This window comes from Panthera leo, chromosome F3 (genome assembly GCF_018350215.1).
Source record: "Panthera leo isolate Ple1 chromosome F3, P.leo_Ple1_pat1.1, whole genome shotgun sequence".
Taxonomy (NCBI): domain Eukaryota; kingdom Metazoa; phylum Chordata; class Mammalia; order Carnivora; family Felidae; genus Panthera; species Panthera leo.
Window position 1 is genome coordinate 3,584,976 of NC_056696.1, and position 24,590 is coordinate 3,609,565.

Consider the following 24,590-nt stretch of genomic DNA (forward strand, 5'->3'; position numbering starts at 1 on the left):
TGGAAAATTCATAAAAATGTGGAAATTGAACAACACACTCCCGAATAACCAATGGATCACAAAAAGAAATTAAAAAGGAAATTAAAAAGATATCTTGTAACAGACAAAAATGGAAACACTATATGCCATATGAAATATGGCAAATGCAGTTCTAAGAAGGAAGTTCATGGTCATAAACACCTCTACATTAAAAAAATGAAAGCCCTCAAACACCTAAACTTTACATATCAAGCAGCTAGAAAAAGAACAAACTAAATCTAAAGTTAGCAGAAGAAAGGAATTAACAAAGATCAGAGAAACAATAAATGAAACAAACATCAGGAAAATGAAGAAAAGATCAATGTAACTAAGAGATTGTTTTTGGACAGTCAAAACGGGCAAAACTTTAGCTAGACTTAAAAAAAAAACCGACAACTCATATAAATAAAATCAGAAAGAGGAAACATTTCAATGGGCAGCACATACAAAGATCATAAGAGACTACTAGGAACAATTACATGCCAGCAAACTGGATAACCTAGAAAAACGGATAAATTTATAGAAACATAAAACTGAACAAAACTGAATTGTGAATAAATTAAAAAATCTAAACAGACCAATAATGCTAAAGATACCGAATTAATAATCAAAAACCTCCAAACAAAGAAAAACCCAGGACCTGGCGTTTTTACTGGTGAATTCTAACAAACCTTGTAAAAAGAACACCGATCCTTCTTGAACTCTTCCAAAAAGTGAAAGAGGAGAGAATACGTTCAAACTCATTTTATGAGGCCAGCACTACACTGATACCACAGCCAAAGAGTGCCAAAAGCAAAAATCAACAAGTGGGACAACATTGAACTTACTTCTGGAGAGCAAAGGAAACCATCCACAACATAAAAAGGCAACCTAATGGATGGGAGAAAATACCTGCAAATCACATATCTGAGAAGGGGTTAATACAGAAAATATATTTTAGTAACTCGTAAAACTCAATGGCAAACAATCTGATTAAAAAATGGGCAGAAGATCTGAATAGACTTTTTCTTTTTTTTTTCCCCCTAAAGAAGACATAAAGATGGCCAACAGGTACATGAAAAGGTGCTCAATGTCATAAATTATCAGGTCAATGCCAATCAAAACCATGATGAGCTATCACCTCGCACCTGATGGAATGGCTGCTGTCCAAAGACAAGATATAACAAGTGTTGTTATGAACAAGTGTTATAAACACGTGTTGCAGATAAAAAGGAATATTTGTGCACTGTTAGTGGAAACATAAATTGGTACAGCCACTTTGGAAAACATGGAGGCTCTTCAAAAAATTGCAAATAGGGGCACCTGGGTGGCTACCAATTCCACTTCAGATTATTTATCCCAAGAAAACAAAAACACTGAATTGAAAAGATATGCATTCCATGTTCACTGCAGCATCATTCACAAGCATCAAGACACAGAAGAACTTACATGTCCGATGATGGATATGTGGATAAATAAAACGTGGGGTGTATGCACAATGGAATACCACTGAGCCATTAAAATAAGCACTATCTTGCCATTGGCGGCAAAGTGGATGGACCTTGAGGGAATTATGCTAAATAAAGGCAGTCAGAAAGACAAATACTGCATGATCTCACTCAATGTGTGGAATCCAAAATAACCAAAAAAGGGAATGCGGAGAACAAATTGGTGGTTCTAAGAGGCAGGGGTGCAAGGGCATGTTGAAGGAGTGAAGGTGATCACAGGTACAAATTTCTAGTTACATAATGCCTAAGTCCCGGGGAGGCAATGCACAGCATGAGGACTACAGCTAATAATTCTGTACCACATACTGAAAAGTCATTGAGAGAGTAGCTCTTAAAATTTCTAAGCACAAGGAAAAAAATCTGTAACTACGTGTGCTGATGGTAACTTGACTTCCTGTGGTGGTCATTTCACAATATATACAAATACTGAACCATTATGTGCGCACCTAAAACTAATTAATATAATGTTGTATGTCAACTATATCTCAGAAAGGAAACAGAAAAATAAAAGAATGAAAACAAAAACAAAGGCAATACAAAAAACAAAAAAAAGAAAGAAAAAAAAGAAAGGCAGAAAACGAAAGACCAATATTCTTCATGTATACGAATGCCAAAATCCTTAACAAAATACTAGGAATAAAATTCAGTAACACATAAAAATAATTATACACCATGACCAGTGATGTATATATTCCAGGGATGTAAGTTTGGTCCAATATTTCAAAATCAACCAATCTAATCCACCATATTTATAGGCTAACAAAAGGGGGAAAAAATCACATGTTCATATCGATAAATGCAGAAAAAATACTTGACAAATTTCGACAACTATCTGTGATAAAAACTCTCAGAAATACAGAAATAGATGTGTACTTCTGACTTGGTAAAGAGCACCTACAAAAAATGTGTAGCTAATATTACGCTTGAGGGCAAAACACTGAAGGCTTCCCCCTAAGACTGGGAAGAAAGCCAGGATGTATATTCTCATCACTCTTCTCCAACACAGCGCTGGGGATTCTAGCCAGTACAGCAAAAAGAAATGAAAAGCACACAGATAGATCAAAGAGGCAAAAACACAACCTTCCTATTTGCAGATGCATGATGATTAGCACAGAAAATCCTAAGGATTCAATCAATTTAAAAGGAATCAATTAGGGGCACCTGGGTGGCTCAGTCGGTTGGGCGTCCGACTTTGGCTCAGGTCATGATCTCACGGTTCTTGAGTTCGAGCCCTGTGTCAGGCTCTGTGCTGACAGCTTGGAGACTGCTTCAGATTCTGTGTCTCCCTCTCTCTCTGCCCCTCCCCTGCTCATGCTCTGTCTCTCTCTCTCAAAAATAAATAAAACATTAAAAAAAATTTTTTTTTAAGAAATCAATTAAAAAAAAAACACCCTCTGAGAGCTAATAAAATGGGCTTATGAGTAACTCATCTCAATCCATATTACCTCTCTGAAGATAAATCCCTAACCATCCCAGCTGGTCACTGTTTTTTCAGTGTCAAATAACTAACACATTCAGTGCTCTTGATGTTTTATTGTTGATAGCAAATCAAAGCAAATGATCCTGCGTATCATATTTCCAAACACCTTAACTGTAGAAAATAAAGCTACAGAAATTTGATAAAGAGATACCTCTTAGGAAGAGAGCCACTTAAAAATATAGAATAGCATAAATTATGGTCAAATTTAAGAGCTCCATGTGTATTTAATATAAGCAAAGTATTAACATGGCATTTAAACAGTCCTTTTTAGGGGCGCCTGGGGGGCTCAGGCGGTTAAACATCCGACTTCAGCTCAGATCATGATCTCACGGTTTGTGGGTTCGAGCCCTGCATCAGGCTCTGTGTCTCCCTCTCTCTCTGCCCTTCCCCCACTCACGTGCTCGCTCACTCTCCTCCCCCTTCAAATAAACATTAAAATTTTTTTTTTAAATAGTCATTTTCATAAAAGATCCTGTCTCAGATTCTTCTTCTCCTTCACTTACTTTGGTCTTAAAACGGCCTTTCTGGAGAGGCCTGACTATCCTGGCTAAGCCAGTACCTTCTCTCTCTCCTTATGCTGAGACCAGGTGCCATGCCTCTAAACCCTGCAAAAGGCTCCCATTACAGTGACAGAAAAAAAAACCCAAAAACCTTGTAACAGTGAGACTGTACTGATGAGGACACAAGCCCTACCCGACCCTCTGTTCTCCACCCCGTCTCCATCATCCTCCCCGCTAGCTCATCCTGCTCCAGCCACGCCGTCCGAACTCCTGAGGCGCATTCTGACTTCGGGGCCTTTGCACCGGCTGATCCTTCTGCGTGGAACGTGTGCTTCCCATTTAACTGCACACTAGCCCCTTACCTGCTTCAAGTTGTTGCTCACCTGTCGCCTTCTCGGCGAGGCTTACCCCCAGGCCAGCCTGCATAAGATGACACAACTCCCCATCCTGGACGTCTGGCCCCTTCTCCGTATCCTGCTCTAAGTACTCACCACCTTCTAACATAGTGTGTCATTTACAGAGTTACACAGTTACTGTCTTATGTCTGTTGGGTGCCTTCCAGTCCCGCAAGAACAGGGTTCTGTCATTGTCATCACGCTTAGAACTGCATTCCAAGAGCCTCAGACCATACCTGCTCCCCAGCAGGTGCTCAATCAGTATTTGCTGAACGAACGGACTCAACGCACGAATGGACGGAACGGACATATCGACACTTGTCTGAATTAATTTACTTAAATCTCGTCAATGTGCCGAAAGGAACCGTCACAGAGAAAATAAAAGTTCACGTACTGCTGTCCGCATACATGCAGTTTCCTTGTCTACACTGTCCTTCTTCCTGACTCCTGACACTCCCTCCCCTGTTCGTGTGTATGCTCAGCCAGACAAGTTCCAGCTAAACCTCCCCAACTAACACATCTTCTCAAAGCACCATCTTTGTTCGCGTGAACCTTGGTGAGGCGCCCCTCCTGATCCTCCCCAGGGACCTATGCTCGTGTTTCTCATGTACTGCAGAAACTATTTTTTCCCATACCAAAATGTGAGTTCCTTGAAAGCAGAAACCATTCTGACTTGCTCTCCCCTTACTGGTGCTGAGCTCACATTACATAACATGAGACAGGCACTCAGTATATATTGTGTGTGTAAACAGCCTTTTTTTTTTTTAAACCTACTAATCTGAATGAATAGTGAATCACAGAAATTTACCTCTTACTTGTTTCCTTAGTTTTTCAATTTCTTCTTTTAAGGTTTTGATCTCTAAATCTTTGCTTGCCGTGAGTGGACCGTCAGCAGTTGAATACTGCAGCGCTTGAACAGTCTGTGTTGACTCTTTAAAAAAAAAAAAAAGAATAAAGGCTAAAATGAGAAATATGGCCATATTAAAAAATTTTTTTAACTAACAGCAATATATTTCTTTTTTTTAATGTTAATTTATTTATGCTGAGACCAAGCGAGCAGGGGAGGGACAGAGAGAGAGGGAGACAGAATCCCAAGGAGGCTCTGCACTGTCAGCACAGAGCTCAACACGGGGCTCGAACTCATGAACCGTGAGATCACGACCTGAGCTGAAATGAAGAGTCAGATGCTTAACCAACTGAACCACCCAGGCGCCCCAATATATTTCTTTCTAGAGAAATCCATATATAATTCTACTGATCAAAACATCTACTCAAAAAGCATGCAAACACATCACAATTAAATCCCAAAACTCCAACACATGTGTCTTTAAAAGTATAACAGACGTAGGAAAGGACTGGCCTTCTACCAAACACAGCAGGTGCACTTTACCAGCAAGTCAACCCATTCAGGTCCCTTTCATTCTGGCAAGAAGGGTCATCATGTGGTAACCCAAAAACTTCCTGGGTCAGATGATGCATTAAAAACAGCCTGGTGTGTGAAGGGAGGTTTAGAGATGTTAACACCAGTTGACCTTGAAAAATGCAGGGGGTTTGGGGCACTGATCCTCCCCCATGCAGTTGAGAATCTGTGTATGACTTTTTTTTTTTTTTTGAAATTTTTTAAATGTTTATTTATTTTTGAGAGAGAGAGAGAGAGAGAGAGAGATAGAACATGAGCAGGGGAGGGGCAGAGAGAGAGAGGGAGACACAGAATCCAAAGCAGGCTCCAGGCTCTGAGCTGCCAGCACAGAGCCTGACGCGGGGTTCGAACCCACGGACTATGAGATCGTGTGACCAGAGCCAAAGTCCGACGCTTAACCGACTGAACCACCCAGGCACCCCGAAAATCTGTATATGAGCTTTGACTCCCCGAAAACTTAACTACTAATAGCCTCCTGGTGATCAGAAGCCTAACCAATAACATAAACTGCCGATTAACACAGATTTTGTAATCTATGTGCATTATACACTGTATTCTTACGATAACGTAAGCCAGAGAAACGAAAATGTTACTGAGAAAATCATGAGGAAGAGAAAACACATTTACAGTATGATACCGTATTTATCAAAAAGGAAGTAAGTGCACAGGACCACGCAGTTCAAAGCTGCACCGTTTCAAGGGTCGAGTGTATACGATGTACAGAAATGCCAGCCTCCAGATTTTATGTATGACTCTGGCTCATCAATTTAGCTAAAACAGATTACTTTATCTTGCGGTTCTACTCAGAAGATGCAAAGTATCAAAGAAATGTTAACTCTACTGAAGTGTTTTTCCAGATATTAGCAGAAGATCTGGAAAAAACGCAAACTTTAAAAGAATTTTATGTCAGAAACAAAACCACCCTGTGCTACAACGGTTGCAGCACTATTTTATGGAGGGTTGGCCATAGTAAGTCTCCTCCTTCACCGTAATCGTCCGTCAGTACAAATCATGACTGATTGCTTTATACCAGTTACGTTATTTTATACTGCTTTATGTAACTTACATTATTTCTATGGCATATTATTACTTATATATATTACTTATATTTTACACACACACACACAAGCTCCAAAACATTGCGGCCTTCAAAGGAGGGGGGTTTTCTAATTAATTTTCACCATCTGTACAGAGAATAGTATCATCATCATCTTTGTATGCACGGTGGCCGATAAATATTTGTTAACTTGAACTAAAGGTGTAAGATATACCTATTGCGCATCCGACCGTGATCTTCTGCATCCAATAAGTACATCTTATACATTTATTTTTGGGTTCAAAACATGGTAAATATTGGTATATTTGGTATTTCTTATTTTTAAAGAAACATCCCTTATTTGTTTAAGAAGACACCGAAGTTGGGAGTAGGAGAAGGGAGATCTAAAAGTAGCCCTGGGGTACTAGTAACAGCTACTTTTCTTCCTAGACTCCACTTCAGGTCTGCTAAAATGCCCATTACCTGTCTATTAGCCATTCTTATTCTCTCTTTGAATAACAATTTCACACATTGTTCACTGCGCTTCTTACCATTACGACCCTTTTCATTACTCCTAGTAACTCTCACATCAAAATAGACAATCCACCCAACACTCTGGCTTTCTGGCACACAAACCCCCCAAGGCAGACACTGTTGGGGCTTTTTACCTAGAAGCGATTCCCCTCTCACTGCTTGTGAACCACATTCCGGCATCAGGCTCCAAGGCGGACCAGCCAAAGATAGAAGACGCTTCGAATCAATCATGGTAGTCCCACGCTACGTGCCGAGTAGCGGTTAAGAATTAGGTATGTGACCTAGTTAGAACTCACAGTGCCTTGAGAAGAAGTCCCCTAGGGGCTTCCTGGAAGAGTTTTAATCTCCTGTGGAGTAAGAGATGGATGAAAGGAAAGGAACCTTCTTTCGGTCTCCGCACGTGTGCGCACACGAGGTCTGGGACTTGGGCAGTACGGCAGAATCGGGAGGGGAAAGCCGTGAACATCAAAGGGAAGCTAAGCCCCAAATCAGCCCTGCAATGGGCCGTCCTGAGATAACAAATCCATATTATTTTAAGAAGTCTATGACCTGCAGCCCAAAACAACCTAGCTGGGAGACTTTTTTCTGGCTACACCGCCAGATCCACGGGTCACAGACGGGACCCACGGCTCCTGCCTCACATGAACCTAGAAATGTGTATGTGTGCAGGTGGCAGGGGCGGTGGTGTTCACACAGGCACGGGACCAAGAAAGCTCAGCATCGTACAGAACGTGAAGCAGGCTCCCGTGTCACAGAGCGGGACTGCTCCTCTGCTGGTGGCTGGCCCACGGAGAAGTGCTCCCGGAAGCCCGGCCGAGACTCGGTAACCGCACGGCCTCCAAGACCTTGACTGCAGCTACGCCTCTCTCTCTCTTATCTCCACAGTGCACTTACTCGAGGGACACCTCACTGATTCCTCGTTCCCACCGAGAGATCGAATCCACTGTCCTGACATTATTCGTTTTTTTTCTCTTTTCTTCCTTATTTGCCCAGGTTAGATCCCGTGGTCCATCGCTACAGGAACTGCTCTGCACACCCACCTTCGGCCTGTCTGCCCTCCGTTCCTCGGTGACACGGCCTGGAAGGCGCCCGTGTCGGCCGAATGGGACTCTTCCCACTCCATGCTTCCGTCACGGAGGCTGACAAAGTGGCTGAAGGAAACGCAGTCACCTGACACTCACGTCTGCTAACACTGACCATCTGGCGACGACTGGCGGTCCTAAACCATTTCCCCAGAGCACGCGGTCTTCTGTGAACTGACCATCTCACGCGGTGTCTTCATCTTGACAAAAATCTCACGGTCTCCACCTTCCTTGTTCGCAGTTGATGGGCCCTGCTTTGTATTTGATGTTGCGTCTGTGTCCTCAAAGTAGAAGGTACGCGCCGCGAGGGCCAGTACTGTCCTCTTTTTCTGTTCACCGTCACCCCCACCCCAGTCGTGTGCAGAACAGTTCCCGGGACGTCAGTGTTCAATAAACAGCTGGTAAATGGATGGAGTAGCTTACACGTAAACTGTGCCACTGCATGAAACGCGCGTTGATACAAAAGACCATGATGTCTTATTTTCACTGGGTTTGCTTTGTGAAACGATACCACCCACACAGAACGATACTGCCTAAGAACATGTGAGATCATTTAAAACATCCCCAAAGCCTCCTATACAGCAATCTTCTCATTCAGAACAGGAAGGAGTAGGAAGCACCAGGTCATTGCTCCATCACTCCTGCTGCAAAAAGTCCAAGAATGTAACTTGCAAAAATCTTATTTTTACAGAATCAAGTATCTGAGAGAGCAGAGAGGACGCAGGACAATGAAACAGGGAGGGAACAGCCATTCTGAGGCGAGAAGACTCTGGCAGCTGGCTCCGATTTCTGAACTTCACCCAGTTCTGTGGCCAGGCTTAGGCCCCAGCTTGCCCTAAACGGAGCGCTATTATGCTGGAGGAAAAACACACCAGAGCTTGTGGAGAATGGGTGGGGCTGCTGAAACAACTCGGAAACCTCCAGATCCCTAAATATGTGCTGCTATTTTCATCGTGGTGTCTTTGTTGTATCTGGAGACTGCGTGGGAAGTCAGGAGCTTCTAAAATGCAGACTAAAATCTCCTCCGGTACTAGAGTATTTGAGAAACAAGAGTCTTGCCTCAGGAGAAGAGTCTGTCTCAAATACGTGGCCAGTCTCCCCATCAACACATTTGCCAAATAGGAAAAGGGCATGGGGTAGGAGGCTGAAGGGCAGAGTGAATCGCCCACACTTTACCGAGTGAGGAAGAGAGCCCCAGCCTGGCTCTTTCTAGATCTCCCTTTGTGATACTTGAACCCGGAGGTAGGCTGAGCCAATGAAATCTGCAAGCCAGCCTTGTCCTAGCTCAATTCCCGGTTAGAGGGAGCTCTAGGAGAAACCGAAAACTTGTGCTACAGCACCACCTTCTGGAAAACAAAAGAAAGGCTCCTGAATGACAACCTGTTGAACCCTTAGAATCCAAGGAGACAAAACCTTCCCTAAGTAAGAAAGGTGTCTGCTACTTCAACTGTGACCACAGAGGTACATTTCATGACGCACTATGAGAAAACCACAGTGATACGGTTTCACAAAAAGAAAGGACTGTTTTCCAGCAAGTAAATTCAAAGACATGAAGCATTGTGTTCTCACAGATAAAAAAATTCAAAATGGCGGTTAGGAAGAAATTCAATGAACTATGAGAAAACTCAGAAAGGCAACTCAGTAAACTCAGGAATAAAATTAGCGAACAGAAGGAGTACTTTACAAAAGAGGCTGAAATTATGAGAAAAACACAAACAAAAATTCTGAAGCTGAAGGACTCAATATATGAGGCTGAAAAATGCGTGACCAAGCACTGGGGGCACCTGGGGGGCTCAGTGGGTTGAGCACAGATTCTTGGTTTCAGCTCAGGTCACCATCTCATGGGTCGTGGAACTGAGCCCCGTGTCGAGCTCCGCACTAAGCGTGGAGCCTGCCTGGATTCTCCCTCTCTCTCCCTCTGCCCCTCCTCTCTGCTCATGCTCACTCTCTCTCTCGCTCTCTTTCTAAAAATAAATGTTAAAAAAAATTTTTTTTAAAAAGCACTGAAAACAGAGCAGATCAAGAAGCAGATCAAAGAGAATACATGATTTGGAGGGGGGGAATCTAGAAATGATTCAGGTGGAAGAGAAGAGAGATCTGAGATTTTTAAAAAGTGAAGATACTCCACAAGAGTTACCATACTCTATCAGCCAAGCGAACCTAAGGAAAATGAGGATACCACAGGGAGGTGGTTTATTTAAAGAAAAAATAGCTGAGAACTTCCCCAAACTGGAAGAACTGGGCATAAAAGTCCACGCAGCTGAATAGGACACATTACTATCTCAATGAAAAAAGATCTTCACTAACACACCTTATAATGAAACTGTCAAGAGTCAATGGTAAAGAATTTTTTTAAAGTTTCTTTTGAGACAGAGAAAGAGAGAGAGAGAGAGAGAATGAACATGCATGCGAGCAGGGAAGGGGCAGAGAAAGAAGGAGACAGAGAATCCCAAGCATGCTCTGTACTGTCAGTGCACAACCCAATCTCATGAACCATGAGATCATGAGCCGAAATCAAGAGTCAGACATTTAACCAACTGAGTCACCCAGGAGCCCCATCAATGGTAAAAAAAATTTTTAAAGCACCCAGGGGGAAAAGGGATGTGATTTACACCCATTAGGCTATCAACAGATTTCTCGGCAGAAACCACAGAGCAGGAGAGAGTAGGATGACATATCCAAAGTACTGACAGATAAAAACCACCAGCCAAGAATATTCTATCCAGCAAAGTTATCCTTCTGATATGAAGGAGAGATAAAGGCTTTCCAAAAAAACAATAGCTAAGGTAACTCACCACCACAGACCTGCCTTCAAGAAATGTTGAAAGGAGCTCTTAAGACTGAAACAAGGGGTGCCTGGGTGGCTCAGGCTGTTGAGCGTCCAACTTCGGCTCAGGTCATGATTTCACAGTTTGTGAGTTCGCGCCCCATCTTGGGCTCTGTGCGGACAGCTCAGAGCCTGAAGCCTGCTTCGGATTCTGTGTCTCCCTCTCTCTCTGCCCCTCCCCTGCTTATGCTCTATCTCTCAAAAATAAATAAACGTAAAAAAATTAAAAAAAAAAATGGAAAATGAAAGCACATAAAATTCTGATTCAGATGACAGACATTCAGAACTAGAAAACTGTAACCCTATTTCAGAATAGTGTGTCACATACTTAAGGATAGCATAAATGTTAAAGGAAAGGAGCATTTAAAGTAACTATAGCTACTACAATTTTACTTTTTAGAGTTTATGTATTTTTGAGAGAGAGAGAGAGACAAAATGTGAGTGGGGGAGAGGCAGAGAGAGAGAGGGGGGACACAGAATCCGAAGCAGGCTCCAGGCTCTGAGCTGTGAGCACAGAGCCCGACGTGGGGCTCAGACTCACAAACCCTAAGATCATGACCTGAGCCGAAGTCAGATGCTTAACGACTGGGCCACCCAGGCGCCCCTAGCTACTACAATTTGATAACAAATTCACAGAATAAGAAGAGAAAACTTGTGATACCAAAAGTATAAAAGGGAAGGCATAAAAGGATGGAATCTTTATAGGTGAATGAAGCTGCTATCATCAGAGACAGGACTATTTTATCTACGAGACATTTTATGTTAACCTCATGGTCACCACATGACAAAAATCTAGAGCAGAGGCACAAAAGATTAAAACAGGAAGGAGCCAATCACCATGGAAAACCACCAACTGGCAAAGGCAGACAGAAGGAGAAGTTAAAGGAAACAACGGAGAGACAAAATAACCAGAAGGCAAGAGAGAAAATGGCAGTAGTGAGTGCTTACAAATCAATAATCACCCTAAAAATAATTGGATCGCACTCACCAACGAGAAGGCATGGAGCAGGGGGAAGGATTTCAGAAACAAACAAACAAGACCCAAGTATATATGCTGCCTAAAGGAGACCTATCAGTTCTGAAGATACACACAGGCTCCAAGCGAAGGGAGGGAAGATAATACTCCAAGCAAGCAAAAACCAAAACAAAGTGGGAATAGCCATACTTCTATCAAACAAGAGAGACTTCAAGCCAGAAATGGTAACAAGACAAAGGTCATTGTAGAAAAACAAAGGGGTCAATACGTTAAGAAGATATAATAATCTGGGGCGCCTGGGTGTCTCAGTGGGTTAAGTGTCCAACTCTTGATTTCGGCTCAGGTCATGATCTCTTGGTTGGATTGAGCCCCACATGGGGCTCTGAGCTGACAGCATGGAGCCTGCTTGGGATTCTCTCTCCCTCTCTCTGCCCCTCCCCCACCACTCACATTCTTTCTCTTTCTCAAAATAAATAGATTTTTTAAAAAGAAGATATAACTGTAAATATATACACTCCCAACACCCAAGTACCGAAACATATTAAGCAAGTACTAACAGATCTTAAGGAAGAAAGAGACGATACAATAATAGTAGGTGACTTCAATACCCCACTATTAACAATGGATAAATGGTCCAGACAGAAAATCAGCAAGGAAATGTTGCAATCGAACCCTACTTTAGAACAAAGGGACTTAACAGACATTACAGAACATTCCATCCAACAGAAGCAGAATACACATTCTTAAGTGATAGCAGGACAGGCTCCAGGACAGATCACATGACAGGACATAAAACAAATATCAGAAAATTTAAAAAGAAATTATACCATCTTTTCTGATCACAATGGTATGAAATTAGAAATCAACAAGAGGAAGGCGAGAAGAACTACAAATATGTGAAAATTAAATGATTCTAAACAACCACGGGGTCAAAGAAGAAATCAGAAAAGAAATAAAAAATTTTCTCAAGACAACTGAAAACGAAAATACAAACATATCAGATTTGTGGAATCGATGGAGTAAAGCAGTCCAAAGAGGAAGTTTTTTTTTTTTTCTTTAAAAAAGTTTATTGACATTCTATGCAGTGAATGTACTGTGCAGTATTAGTTTCCGGAAAAGATTTCAGTGGCTCATCACTCACATACAACACCCAGTGCTCATCACAACACGTGTGCTCCGTAACACCCACCACCCATCTAGCCCATCCCCCACCCACCTCCCCTCCAGCAACCCTCAGTTTGTTCTCTGAAAGCTGATAGCAAAAAATGACCATATTAATAGAGAGATTTCAAATAACCTAATTTACACTTCAAGGAACTAAAAAAAGAAGAACAAATTAAGTCCAAAGTTAGCAAGTGGGAGGCAAAAATAAGGTTCAGAGCAGAAACAAATGAAATAGAGACCAGAAAAATAGCAGAAAGGATTGGAGAAACTAAGAGCTGGTTCTTTGAAAAAATAAACTACACAGACAAACCTTTATCTACACTAAGAAAAAAAGAGGAGACTCAAATAAAATTAAAGAGATGGGGCGCCCGGGTGGCTCAGGCGGTTAAGTGTCTGACTTCAGCTCAGGTCATGATCTCACAGTTTATGAATTTGAGACCCGCAAAGGGCTCCCTGCTATAAGCACAGGGCCTGCTTTGGACCCTCTGTCCCCCCCCCTCTCTCTCTGCCCTTTCCCTGCTTGCTCTCTCTTTTTTTTTTTTAAAATGTCTATCCACTCTTGAGAGAGAGAGAGAGAGAGAGAGAGAGAGAGAGAGGCAGGCAGGCATGAGCGGGGGAGGGGCAGAGAGAGGGAGATACAGAATCCCAAGCAGGTTCCAGCTCTGAGCTGTGGGCGCAAAGCCCAACACGGGGCTCAAACCCACAGATGAGACCATGACCTGAGCCGAAGTCGGATGCCCAACCGACTGGGCCATCCAGATGCCCCTCCCTGCTTACTCTTTCTCTCAAAAATAAACAAACATCTTGGGGTGCCTGGGTGGCTCAGCTGGTTAAGTGTCTGACTTCAGCTCAGGTCATGATCTCACGGTTAGTGGGTTCGAGCCCCGCATCGGGCTCTGTGCTGACAGCTCAGAGCCTGGAACCTGCCTCAGATTCTGTGTCTCCTTCTCTCTCTCTCTGCCCCTCCCTGGCTCTCTCTCTCTCTCTCTCAAAAATAAATAAACATTAAAAAAATTTTAAACCCCCCCCAAAAAAGAGGAAGAAATGAAAGAGATATTACAACTAAAACGACAGAAATATATAGGATCATATACTATGAACAATTATAGGCCAGGATATTACACAACCAGAAGAGATGGATACATTTCTAGAAACACACAACCTACCAAGACTGACTCAGGAAGAAAGAGAAAGTCTGAACAGACCAGTAACGAATAATGTGATTGAATCAGTAAACAAAAACCTCCCAACACAGAATCTCTAGGAACTGACAACTTCACTGGTGAATTCTACCGAACATTTAAGAAAAACTAACAATCTTCCTCAAACTCTTCAAAATAATGAGGAGGAGGGAATATTTCCAAGTTCTTTCTAGAAGGCCTTAATACCAAAACCAGAGAAGACCACAAAAAACTACAGACCAATATCTCTGATGAATATAGATGTAAAAATTCTCAACAAAATATTAGCAAGCCAAAGTCAAGAACACAGTCATAGGATTATATATCATGACAAAGTGCGATTTATCTCTGGGATGCAAGGGTGGTCAAACATACGCAAATCAATAAATGTCATAGATCACCTCAATAAAAGATAAAAATCACACACTCATCTCAACAGACACAGAAAAAGCATCTGACAAAACACAACATCCTTTCGTGATAAAAAACCTTAACAGACTGGATATTGAAGGAACATAACAAAATAGGGCCATTTACAACAAAGTGACAACTAGCATTATACTCAATGGAGAAAAACTGAGAGCTTTTCCTCTAAGGTCAGGAAGAGGACAAGGATGTCCACTCTCTCTACTCCTATTCAATATAGTCCTGGAAGTGCTAGCCAGAGCAATCAGGCAAGACAAAGAAAAAAAAGGCATGCAAATCAGAAAGAGAAAAGTAAAACTGTTACTATTTGTTGACATGATTTTACATATAGAAAATCCCCAAGAGCAAACCCAGATAACAGTTGGAACTAATCAACAATTTCAGCAAAGTTGCAGGATGCAAAATCAACACATAAACCTGTTGTATTCCTTTACAGTAATGATGAGACATTTGAAAAAGAAGTAAAGAAAACCATCCCATTCACAACAGCATCAAAAACAATAAACTACTCAGGAACGCTTTTAACCAAGAAGGACAAGATCTGTACAATGGAAACTGTAAGAGTTTCCTGAGAAACAGAAGATGACACAAATAACTGGAAAGACATTGCACGTTCATAGATCACAAGTATTAATACTGTTAGAATGTTTACGTTACCCAAAGCCATGTACAGATTTAACATAATATCCATCAAAACACCAAAGGGATTCTTCACAGAAACAGAAGAAACAATCCTAAACTCTGCTGTGGCATCACTAAAGACACTGCACAGAGGGATCCTGACAAAAAGAACAAAGTCAGAGGTATCATGTTTCCTACTTTCAAACCACACTACAAAGCTACGATAATAAAAACAATACATTACGGGCCTAAACGCAGACACGCAGAGCAACAGAACGAAACAGAGCCTGCGATCAAACTGTGGCAAACATGGTCAACTAATTCTGCAAGGGAGCCAAGGACACCCAATAGGGAAAGGACAGTCTCTTCAACAAATGGTGCTGGGGAAACGTGCAGAACAACGAGAGTGGGCCCCTCTTGCACCACTCACAAAAATTAACTCAAAATAGATCAAAGACTTAAACATAAAGACCTGCCAGCATAAGACTTCTAGAAGTCTTCTAGAAGAGAACAGAGAAGAAGCTCCTGGACACTGGTCCTGGCAATGGTTTTCTGCATATGACACCAAAAGCACGCGCAACAGACACAAAAACTAACAAATGGGACTGTCCCAAACACGGAAGCTTCCGTAAAGCAAAAGAAACAATTACTATAATGAAAAGGCGACTTACAGAATGGGAGAAAATTTTTGCAAGTAATCAAGACGTGGAAACAAGCTAAAGGTGCATCGGTGGATGAACGGATTAAAAACGATGGGGCATATGTACACAACGGAGTATTACTCGGCCACGAGAAAGGAAACGTCCTGCCGTGTGTGACAACATGGACGGACCCTGAGCGCACTGCACGGAGTGAAGCAGTCAGGTGGAGAAGGACCCACGCTGTACGGCATCACTTCTACGTGAGATCCGAAAAAGTCAAGCTCATAGAACAACAAAGAGTAAAACTGGTTACTGGGGACGGGACAGGGGTGGGGGGATGTCATTTCACGGTACAAACTCACAACAAGTAGTAGATAAATCATAAAGACCTACGGAGCAGAGTGGTCAATACAGACAGCCGAGCTGCACTGTAATTATGTGACATGGGAGAAGGCACTAAACGGTCCTACGACAGCAATCTCGTTACAACAGATGAATGTATCAAATTAGTAAGTTGGACGTCTTAAATTTACACAATGATATGCGGCAAATATATTTATTAGAATGTCAAGACAACTTGCACGATAAAGAGGAATTAATCCACATGCAGAGATCTTGGCAACTTATTGAAAAAATAGAAAGCAGTCTGTTTTATTGATGTCTGGGGAGTGTTTTTCTCTACTGGGCCTCTAAAAATATAATAGCGAAATTTTATTATTGCAAAAACTTGATTCTTTCTCTCTTAAGAGTTACAAGCTTTTTGATTATATTCCTTCATTCACAAAAGGAGTTAAGTAAAATAAATTGTATGTTATGTCCTTTATTTTGGAGAAAATAAAGCAGGGAAGAGGGATAGTGAATGCTGAAGATAAAGGAAGATTAGCTTTCAGGGGCGCCTGGGTGGCTCAGTCGGTTAAGCGTCTGACTTCGGCTCAGGTCATGATCTCACGGTTCCTGGGTTCGAGCCCTGCGTCAGGCTCTGTGCTGACAGCTCGGAGACTGAAGCCTGCTTCGGATTCTGTGTCTCCTTCTCTCTCTCTCTGCCCCTCCCCTGCTCACACTCTCTCTCAAAAACAAACAAACATTAAAAAAAAAAAATTAAAAAAAAAAAAGACTAGGTTTCAAATAGTGCAGTCAGGAAAGGCCTCATTTAAAGGTAACATTCAGGTAGAAACGTGAAGGAGGTAAGGGAATGAACCATACGAACACCAAAGGAAGACAACGTCAGGCAGGGCAACAGCTAATGCCAAGGCCCTGAGGTGGGGATGTGCCAAGCTGTGGGAAGAACAGCCAAGGAGCCCAGGGTGGCTAGAGGCAGAAAGAAGGATGGGGCGGCGGGGGGGTGGGGGAGCCTAGGAGGTGAAGTCAGAAAGGCAGGAAGAAGCCGGGCACAGACAGCGAGCCTGGCTGTTAAAGTGAGTGAGACGGAAAACCCCCGGGGTGGAGAAGAGGCCGTGAGGTAAAATGGTCTAAACTGTGCTCTAAGAGGATTGCTTGGCTGTTGTGTTGGAAACGGATCGGGAAGGTGGGGGAGGAGGGGCGCGGAAGGTGGGGGAACCAGCGAGAAGGCTGTCACGGAAGGCAGGGGGCAGCGGTGGTGATGTGAACAGGGAGGGGGCCGTGCAGCGAGCGATGCCCAGAGTCGGGATCCTCGGTGACAGCAGAGCCACCAGACTCGCTGGCGGCAGGATGTGAGCTGTGACAGAATGACAGGGCTTCCAGATGCCTCGGAGGCTACAGTTCTGGGCACCTCGGCTCACCGGGTACTCGGGAGGACCCTGGCATTCGGAGGTCAGAGCGCCGGGCAGAAATCAGGGAGCGAGACTGGGAATCACTGGCTCAATAGAAAACCAGGAGATTCGAGCGTCCCGGAAGCCCAAAGAAAGAGCTCTCAGGAGGGGGCGTGGTCCGGTGGGTCAAACGCGGACAGGTGCGAAGACCGGGCAGTGTTCGCCAAGAGTCAACTTGACATCAGCGCTCGCGAATTCAAAGTGGGATCGGTCAGCACACCACGTGTCCCCGGTACGTTACCGTCGACCACACAGGAGCAGACATAATGCATTTAAACCAGAGTTGGGGTCCTGGCAAAGGAGGGACACATAGAAGAGGGAGCAACAGAGGTGGGGGTCCCCATGAGGGGGCTAGGACTGACCACGGGGCAAGGCGACAGGCTTGTTGGTAACGATGGGACTGAAGGCATACTGGAGGTACCAAAGGGGGTTCACCAGACCGGCGTGAACAGGAGATCATGCAGGGTCTGCTTGAAATGGAGATTAATAAAGATTTTAACTGCCAGAGTCTCAAGACTGGAGTGGATGAGATCGGGCGGAGGACAAGATCATTGGACGTGAACAATCAAGAGACCAAGAAGTCGGAATATTAAAGAGGTCTGCCGACATGCATTTTAAGGTCACCAAGTATTTGGGGCACCTGGGTGGCTCAGTTGGTTACGCATCTGACTCCTGGTGTTGGCTCAGGTCATGATCTCACAGTTCGTGAGTTTGAACCCTGCATGGGCTTCTACGTGGGATTCTCTCTCTCCTTCTCTCTCCGTCCCTCCCCTGCTCACGTTCTCTCTTTCTCAAAATAAATAAACTTAAAATTGATAGATAGATAGATAGACAGATAGACAGATAGAAAGAAAGAAAGAAAGAAAGAAAGAAAGAAAGAAAGAAAGAAAGAAAGAAAGAAAGAAAGAGAAAGAGAACAAAATCACCAAGTATGAGGACAGGAGTGATGTCACAGAGAAAGTGTGCTAGGAAGCGGAACTTTTTAGGATAAGGAAATATGGTAGGCACACCGAGCGGTACGCTAGGATGCGAAGGGCTCCTTGTCCCCAGACGTGTCTATGTGCACACATACGCACCCGCGGGGGAACAAGGGCTGTTTTGCAGTTTACTGTTAATGTCATGAGTTTATGTAAATGGTATCATACTGTATTCTGTGTGACTTTCTTCCACTGGATTTTTTCCACCTCATAAAATAAATTTCTTTTCAAGATAAAACAACGCTTATAATACCCAGTTCCTAAAACTGTGAGTCCAGTACAAAAAAGGGAAAAAATACCATCTTTAAAACATATTTACCTTGAAGCTTTCTGCTAAGTTCAAGTTTTTCCTGCTCAAGGCGCTTAATTCTTCTCTCATAAGCTTCCGTGGCCAAGTTGTTGTCCAGAGTCCTCTGAACGTTGACATCCAGGTCGAGGGAAGCGGGCCCGGCTGTCACTCGTAAACAGCTCCGATCAGAAAGAACACTGCGGAGACAAAACAAGGTGAGTTCACACAGAAACAGAAAGTCTGAAGGAAAAAAGAGCCTTTTGAAACTGTCCATGTAAAACATGGATATAAATAGCTAATTACAGTTGGCCATCTCTGCAGTGAGTGTAAAACACATTTTTTGCACAACTCAACACAAATGACTTTTTAGAAGAATTTTTAAGTGAAAAATCGTCCCACTTATCTTGAATTTTAATAACCACAAATCGTAAAATGAAGTTTGCTGAAAACAAGGTGACCACCCAAGTGAAATCACAGTCCAAAGCACACATCATGTCCTCGCTATCAAAATTTGGATGCAAAAGTGAATGCTTTCTTTCATTCAATACTTAGCTAAAAATATGTAAAGTGCTGGACATTCAACAGCGAGCAAAAGAGACGCTTGCCCATGAAGAGCTTGGCTTCCAGGGACAGAAACAAACCAGATAAATGAGTAAAATCTTCAGGGCATTAGAGTGACTGCTAAGAGACAAAGCAGGGAAGGGGTGTGTGTGTGGGGCGGGGAGGGGGTTGTCGAGTATTAATGGGGAGGAAATAAAAATCTAGACAAAGTGGCCAGGCAGCTATCACTCAGAAAGGAACTCGAAAGAAAGTCCAGAGCGAGGAAGGGGACCAGCCAAGGGAGCCACAGGGGAAACAGCATTCCAGGCAGATGGAACAGAAGTGCAAAAGCTCTGAGGCGAGAGCGTGTCTGGCACATTCACAGGCCGGAAAGGAGATGTGTGTGGCTGGAGTCGAGTAAGGAAGGTCGAGAGTAGGGGGAGACAGAAAGATAAAGGAAGCCAGTGGTGCAGGGCCTTGTGAGAAGTTTGGTTTGGATTAAGATACGAAGGCACTGGGCTTGGGAGGGCAGTGGGCGCTGGTCCTGAACGGAGGGGCGACACGCTGTGACTTCTGGCAGGACCAGACGCGTTCAGAGAAATCCAAGAGACAACGTTAGAAACACGTGAAGCAGGTGGTTGAGAGATTCTAAGTAGGAGAGAGTGGAGAGGTCTCTGCCGGGGACACACCAGCAAACTTCTGGCAGTGTGCCAGAGCGTAAGCGGAAAAGGTCCCAAGACTAAGCGCTGGGGCACAGGGCCAGAGACAGAGGAGTGGCCAGAGAGGTGAGAGGCGGCCAGGCAAGCGCCCCGGAAACCCCCCCAGTCCATCCACACAGACGAGAGCCCGGGGCCAGAGGGAGGCAGGTGGTCCACGTGTGAAGGAGCGTGTGGAAACCACCCGCCGCAACCTCTCCGTGAAAGAGGAGGCGAGACTGCGAGGTGAGAGCACGGCGACAGAGGTTTCAGAGGAAAGTACAAAGCATGAAACAGTTAGCCGGGGGAGCAGAAGAATGGGCACGGAGGGTAACACGGCGCACTTTCCAGGCAGCAAGAGGGGCGCGGGAGGTTGGTAACCATGAACTTAAGGAAGGACCAGCAAGAGCGGTCAGGTGTTTTTCTCTGGACCCTGAGCGGCACAGGTGCGGGCAGAAACGGGGACTGTAAGGATGATGTCACCTTAGCGAAACCATGTGACAGAGCAAGAGGCAGCCGAGGAGTCACAGGGCACACGAGCGATTACAATCGCACTCAGCCTAAGCCGGGTAGGGAGGAACGGGCAGCGGGCAGCAGAGTGGTGGCCCGTGAGAAGACGGCCAAGGTGACGGGGCCTGCCTGGCACACGGGGTGTATTTGCTCAAGAGCAAGGGACTCTTCCAGTTGGTGCCCCGTGGCTAAGAGTAAGATTCTGAGCTCTACTGTCCTTCTTTCTCCTCCAAAATCACTTAAAGTCCTCGTGTGTTTAACTTCTTCCAGCAGTAGCTTCATCCTGTATTGAAATTTTTTGGTTTTTTTCAAGGCTTTCTTGTACAGATTTTAAAACCTCAGTTCATTTTAATGGGCTTTAAGCTGTCCAAAGTATGTTAACTTTTCAAACTTACCAGCTACTAGTGTATGTGAAACCAACAAACGGCAGGTGGTGGCCAGAAAAGGCGGTATGTGTGGGGGGGGGCATCGTTTCCTAAGGGACGAGAAAACATCTGGTAAGAAATAAGCGACTGTGACCTGAAGGCCGATCCACATATTAGACGTCAAGCGGAAATACGGGCTCGTCGGATTTAGAAACCCCGATCTGGTCTGGTGCAGATGCGTAGTGACGTACGATAACATTCTAATAAAAACGAAAATCGAGACTGAAAGGCTGACGCCAAGAGTCCAGTCATTAATCACGTATTCATACCTGCCGATCCGCCTCATCGCCAAGAATTACTTGTGACTCGAAATCGATACTCACAGTCCTTCTGCACTCGCTCAGGGACGTATACAGAGAAACAAACAAACAAAACCGAGCTGCCCGGGGCCTACGTTCGCAGCTGCGACTGGACAGGGAGGCGTTCTGCCTTCCTGGGTCAGCTGAGATACTACCAACCCGTGCTCTTTCCGGGGCCTACGTGTGCCATGTCTTTCACAGTTTTCTGCCCTGCAGGCACAGGGCCCAAGAGCCACCCGGCCCTCCTAAGCAAGGCGGCTGTGGCGTGCCCTACGAAGTCCGTGCGTTAGACAAGCTCTGTTCGGGCGCGAGTTACATGGCCGCTGGCTGTGAATTCGAACTTTATCAATCAACAGTATACATGAAATAAAGTGACTTTAAATAGAAACATACATAAAACAAAGTTATGTATTGACTGGCTGATCAAAAGACCACAGGCTCACAAGAACCTAACCGTGAGTTTCCCCTAGGAGTTTCCCCGGTTCACTAACACAGGGGACACAGAAACCTAGTTGAACATGTAACTACCATGATCAGAATCGACTGTACCACGTATCGAATTTGGAAGGACTCAAATTTCTGTTAATGGTAAATACAACTCCTATAATAAGAAAGAAACTGATGAGGAAAGCCCAGAGAGGGAAGCATAAGAAGTTCTTAACTGCCTTGCATATGCTACTTACTGAACAGTGAAAAGTGACATAAAATTAATATAAAAATTCTTAGTGTAGAATTAAAACCATAAGAAATAAAACAGTGGAATAAAAAATAAAGTTCAAATTAAGAAGACAGGGCCCCCGGGTGGCTCAGTCAGTTAAGTGGCTGACTCTTGATTTCAGCTGGGGTCATGATCTCACGGTTCTGTGAGTTCGAGCTCCACATCTGGGCTCCACACTGATGATGTGGAGCCTGCTTGGGATTCTCTCTCTCTCTCTCTCTCTCTCTCTCTCTCACCCTCTCTCTGCCCCTCCCCCACTTGTGTTCTCTCTCCCTCTCCCTCTCAAAATAAACTTAAAAAAAAAAAAAAAAGACTAACCAGACAAAAACCATAAAATCGTGCATTCTTCTTGTCCTAAATTGCACCTATGTAACCTAAAGGTTTGGAGAAGGGGTTGAGGAACTAACAGGCCCGTAAGCCCCAGGTGGTTGAAGGCCTGGCTACCCTGTCGGTCTGCCACCACCCCAGGTAAGGCCGGGACCTCAGGACAGGCAGGCCGTAGATTTCCACCCCCTTCTTTCCCCACAACTTTGCTATCTCTCAAGGCACCACCACCGGGCATGGGCAGCTCTCCCAATGGCATCAGCAGAAGCAGCTTCCTGCCAACGTTCGACGGCCCCAACCAAGCTGATGGAAGGCTGTGGGGGCGCTTGTTAACCAAAGCTCAGGTTCTTATGAATAAATTCTTCTCAATTTATTTACCCCGGGTGATTTGTCAAGCCCCGAAATGGTCCAGTACCATGGTGCTCTTGAAGGAGAGACTGGCCAACCTCCTCACTCTGCCATCACGAGTCCACTTTTCTAAGCAGCTAATTTCTCCTCTTCCTCGGAAACCTAAGGCATCACTGACCTAATGAGTAAATCATGAAGCTGAATTCTGCTCCTTGTCATGAATAAACATGTTCACCTCAGTGGACTCTCTTAATCACTTCACGTCTGGGAGAATAAATACTAGAAGCCATGATAACGGTCTGACTGGTAATTGATGAGGAGGCCCATGAAACTGCTTTATAACCATGTTAAAAAGAAAGAGACAGAACCCCTTCACAGAGTCATACTTACAGAGTTCTTTAAACAATCATCATCCACATCAAAATTGGATGTATCTGTGGGGCTACTAACTTCTGGAATATAAGGTGCTTCACAGTTCCGAATATTATCCCAATCGATTCCATTGAAAAAGGGGTGTTTCTTAAAGTCTTCTATGCCGTTCTGACCCAGTCGGTGTTCTCTGCTGCAAATGAGCCTTCGAATAAGATCCTTAGCATTTTCAGACACGTCGGTCACTTGAGCTGGAAACTGAAACCTCTCCTGAAAAACAGACACAAAGTATAAACCAGTGTTTAACTCCCTAAGTAGGCTGATGAACGTTCATTCGTTCTTCAAGATGCGCTTTCTCTTAAAAATGTCTAGTAAGTGTTCGCTGCTACCAAGTACTCATACTACAGGAGATCCAGGGATGGGTGAGAACAGAGAATTTTCCTAAAGGAACTTTTCATTTAAGTGTGACTCAGTCATGCACACACTGCAGGAAGAAGAAAAAATCAAATGCCAACGTACCTCACTCTGCTGTCGGAATGAAGAGAACTTACTAAAAGCAGAGTCTGACTCAACCTTTCAGGAGAGCGTATGTGACGGGTAACGTTCGGGTAAGTCGCGAACGAAGGGCTGAGTAACGGTAACAGGTATTTGGAAAGAACGGAACGTGTACTTGACACCACGACGTGCTCTACGCACCCACCTGGTGAGTCCTCGCAGCGGGGGTCGAAGGCAGGCACCTCTCTTATCCCCACCGCACAGAGGAGGAAACAAAGGCCCAGGGAGTTCAAGCAACTCGCTCCCAGTCATACGACGGGCTTGGGTGGAGCGGCCCAACTCCGGAAGCCAGCTCTGGCCCGCCATGTCACAGACAACGGTTTCTCTCCGAAACGCTCGACGCGCTAATTACAACTGCGTAGCCCTTCCCTGTCTTTCCGCTCTTCCTAACTACTTTAGCAGGTTACCTTCACAGCCAGGTACCAGAGCGCCAACTCTACAGGAAGCGTCGACTCTCTGGAAAAGCGCCAACTACACAGCAGAGTCAACTAATCGTAACTGTTTCACCAGATCAACTAAGAAGAACAGATCGTCACTCCTTTTATGGGATATTCCTATTCCAGATTTTTGTAACTGCTCACCCTCTGCTGAAACCAATCAACCAGAAACAACTTCTTCTTATAATTTATTTCTATTTCACTTGGTACTAAATGGGTTAATAAGGTTCTATTCATTTGTCCCTGTGGTGAATCTGGATTGTTTCCACTGCTTTGATCATAAACAAGACTGGAAGAAGCATTCCTGTACATACATCTTGGTTGAACTGAATGTTTCCTTTAAGGCAGAGTCCTAAAACTCAAGTTGCTCAATCCAAAGTCCTATCATTTTTTTAAAAATTTTAAGTTATGCATTTATTGTGAGAGAGCGAGTGAGCAGGGGAGGGGCAGAGAGACAGGGAGAGAGAGAATCCCAAGAAGCTCTGCACCGTCAGCGCACAGCCCGATGTGGGGCTTGAACTCACGA

At 44.2% G+C, this 24,590-nt stretch overlaps 1 protein-coding gene across 4 annotated transcripts in view; it reads right to left on the minus strand.

The window, feature by feature from the left end:
- The window catches only part of CDC42BPA (CDC42 binding protein kinase alpha), a 316,853-nt gene that overhangs the window by 134,217 nt on the left and 158,046 nt on the right, over nt 1-24,590 (minus strand). For all 4 annotated transcript variants that reach the window (XM_042926312.1, XM_042926311.1, XM_042926314.1 and 1 more), the window contains 4 exons: nt 23,094-23,342; nt 20,985-21,064; nt 18,875-19,041; nt 4,689-4,811 (listed from right to left, as the gene is read on the minus strand). In XM_042926312.1, coding sequence (XP_042782246.1) covers nt 4,689-4,811; nt 18,875-19,041; nt 20,985-21,064; nt 23,094-23,342 — 619 coding nt within the window. The remainder of the gene's footprint in view (nt 1-4,688; nt 4,812-18,874; nt 19,042-20,984; nt 21,065-23,093; nt 23,343-24,590) is intronic.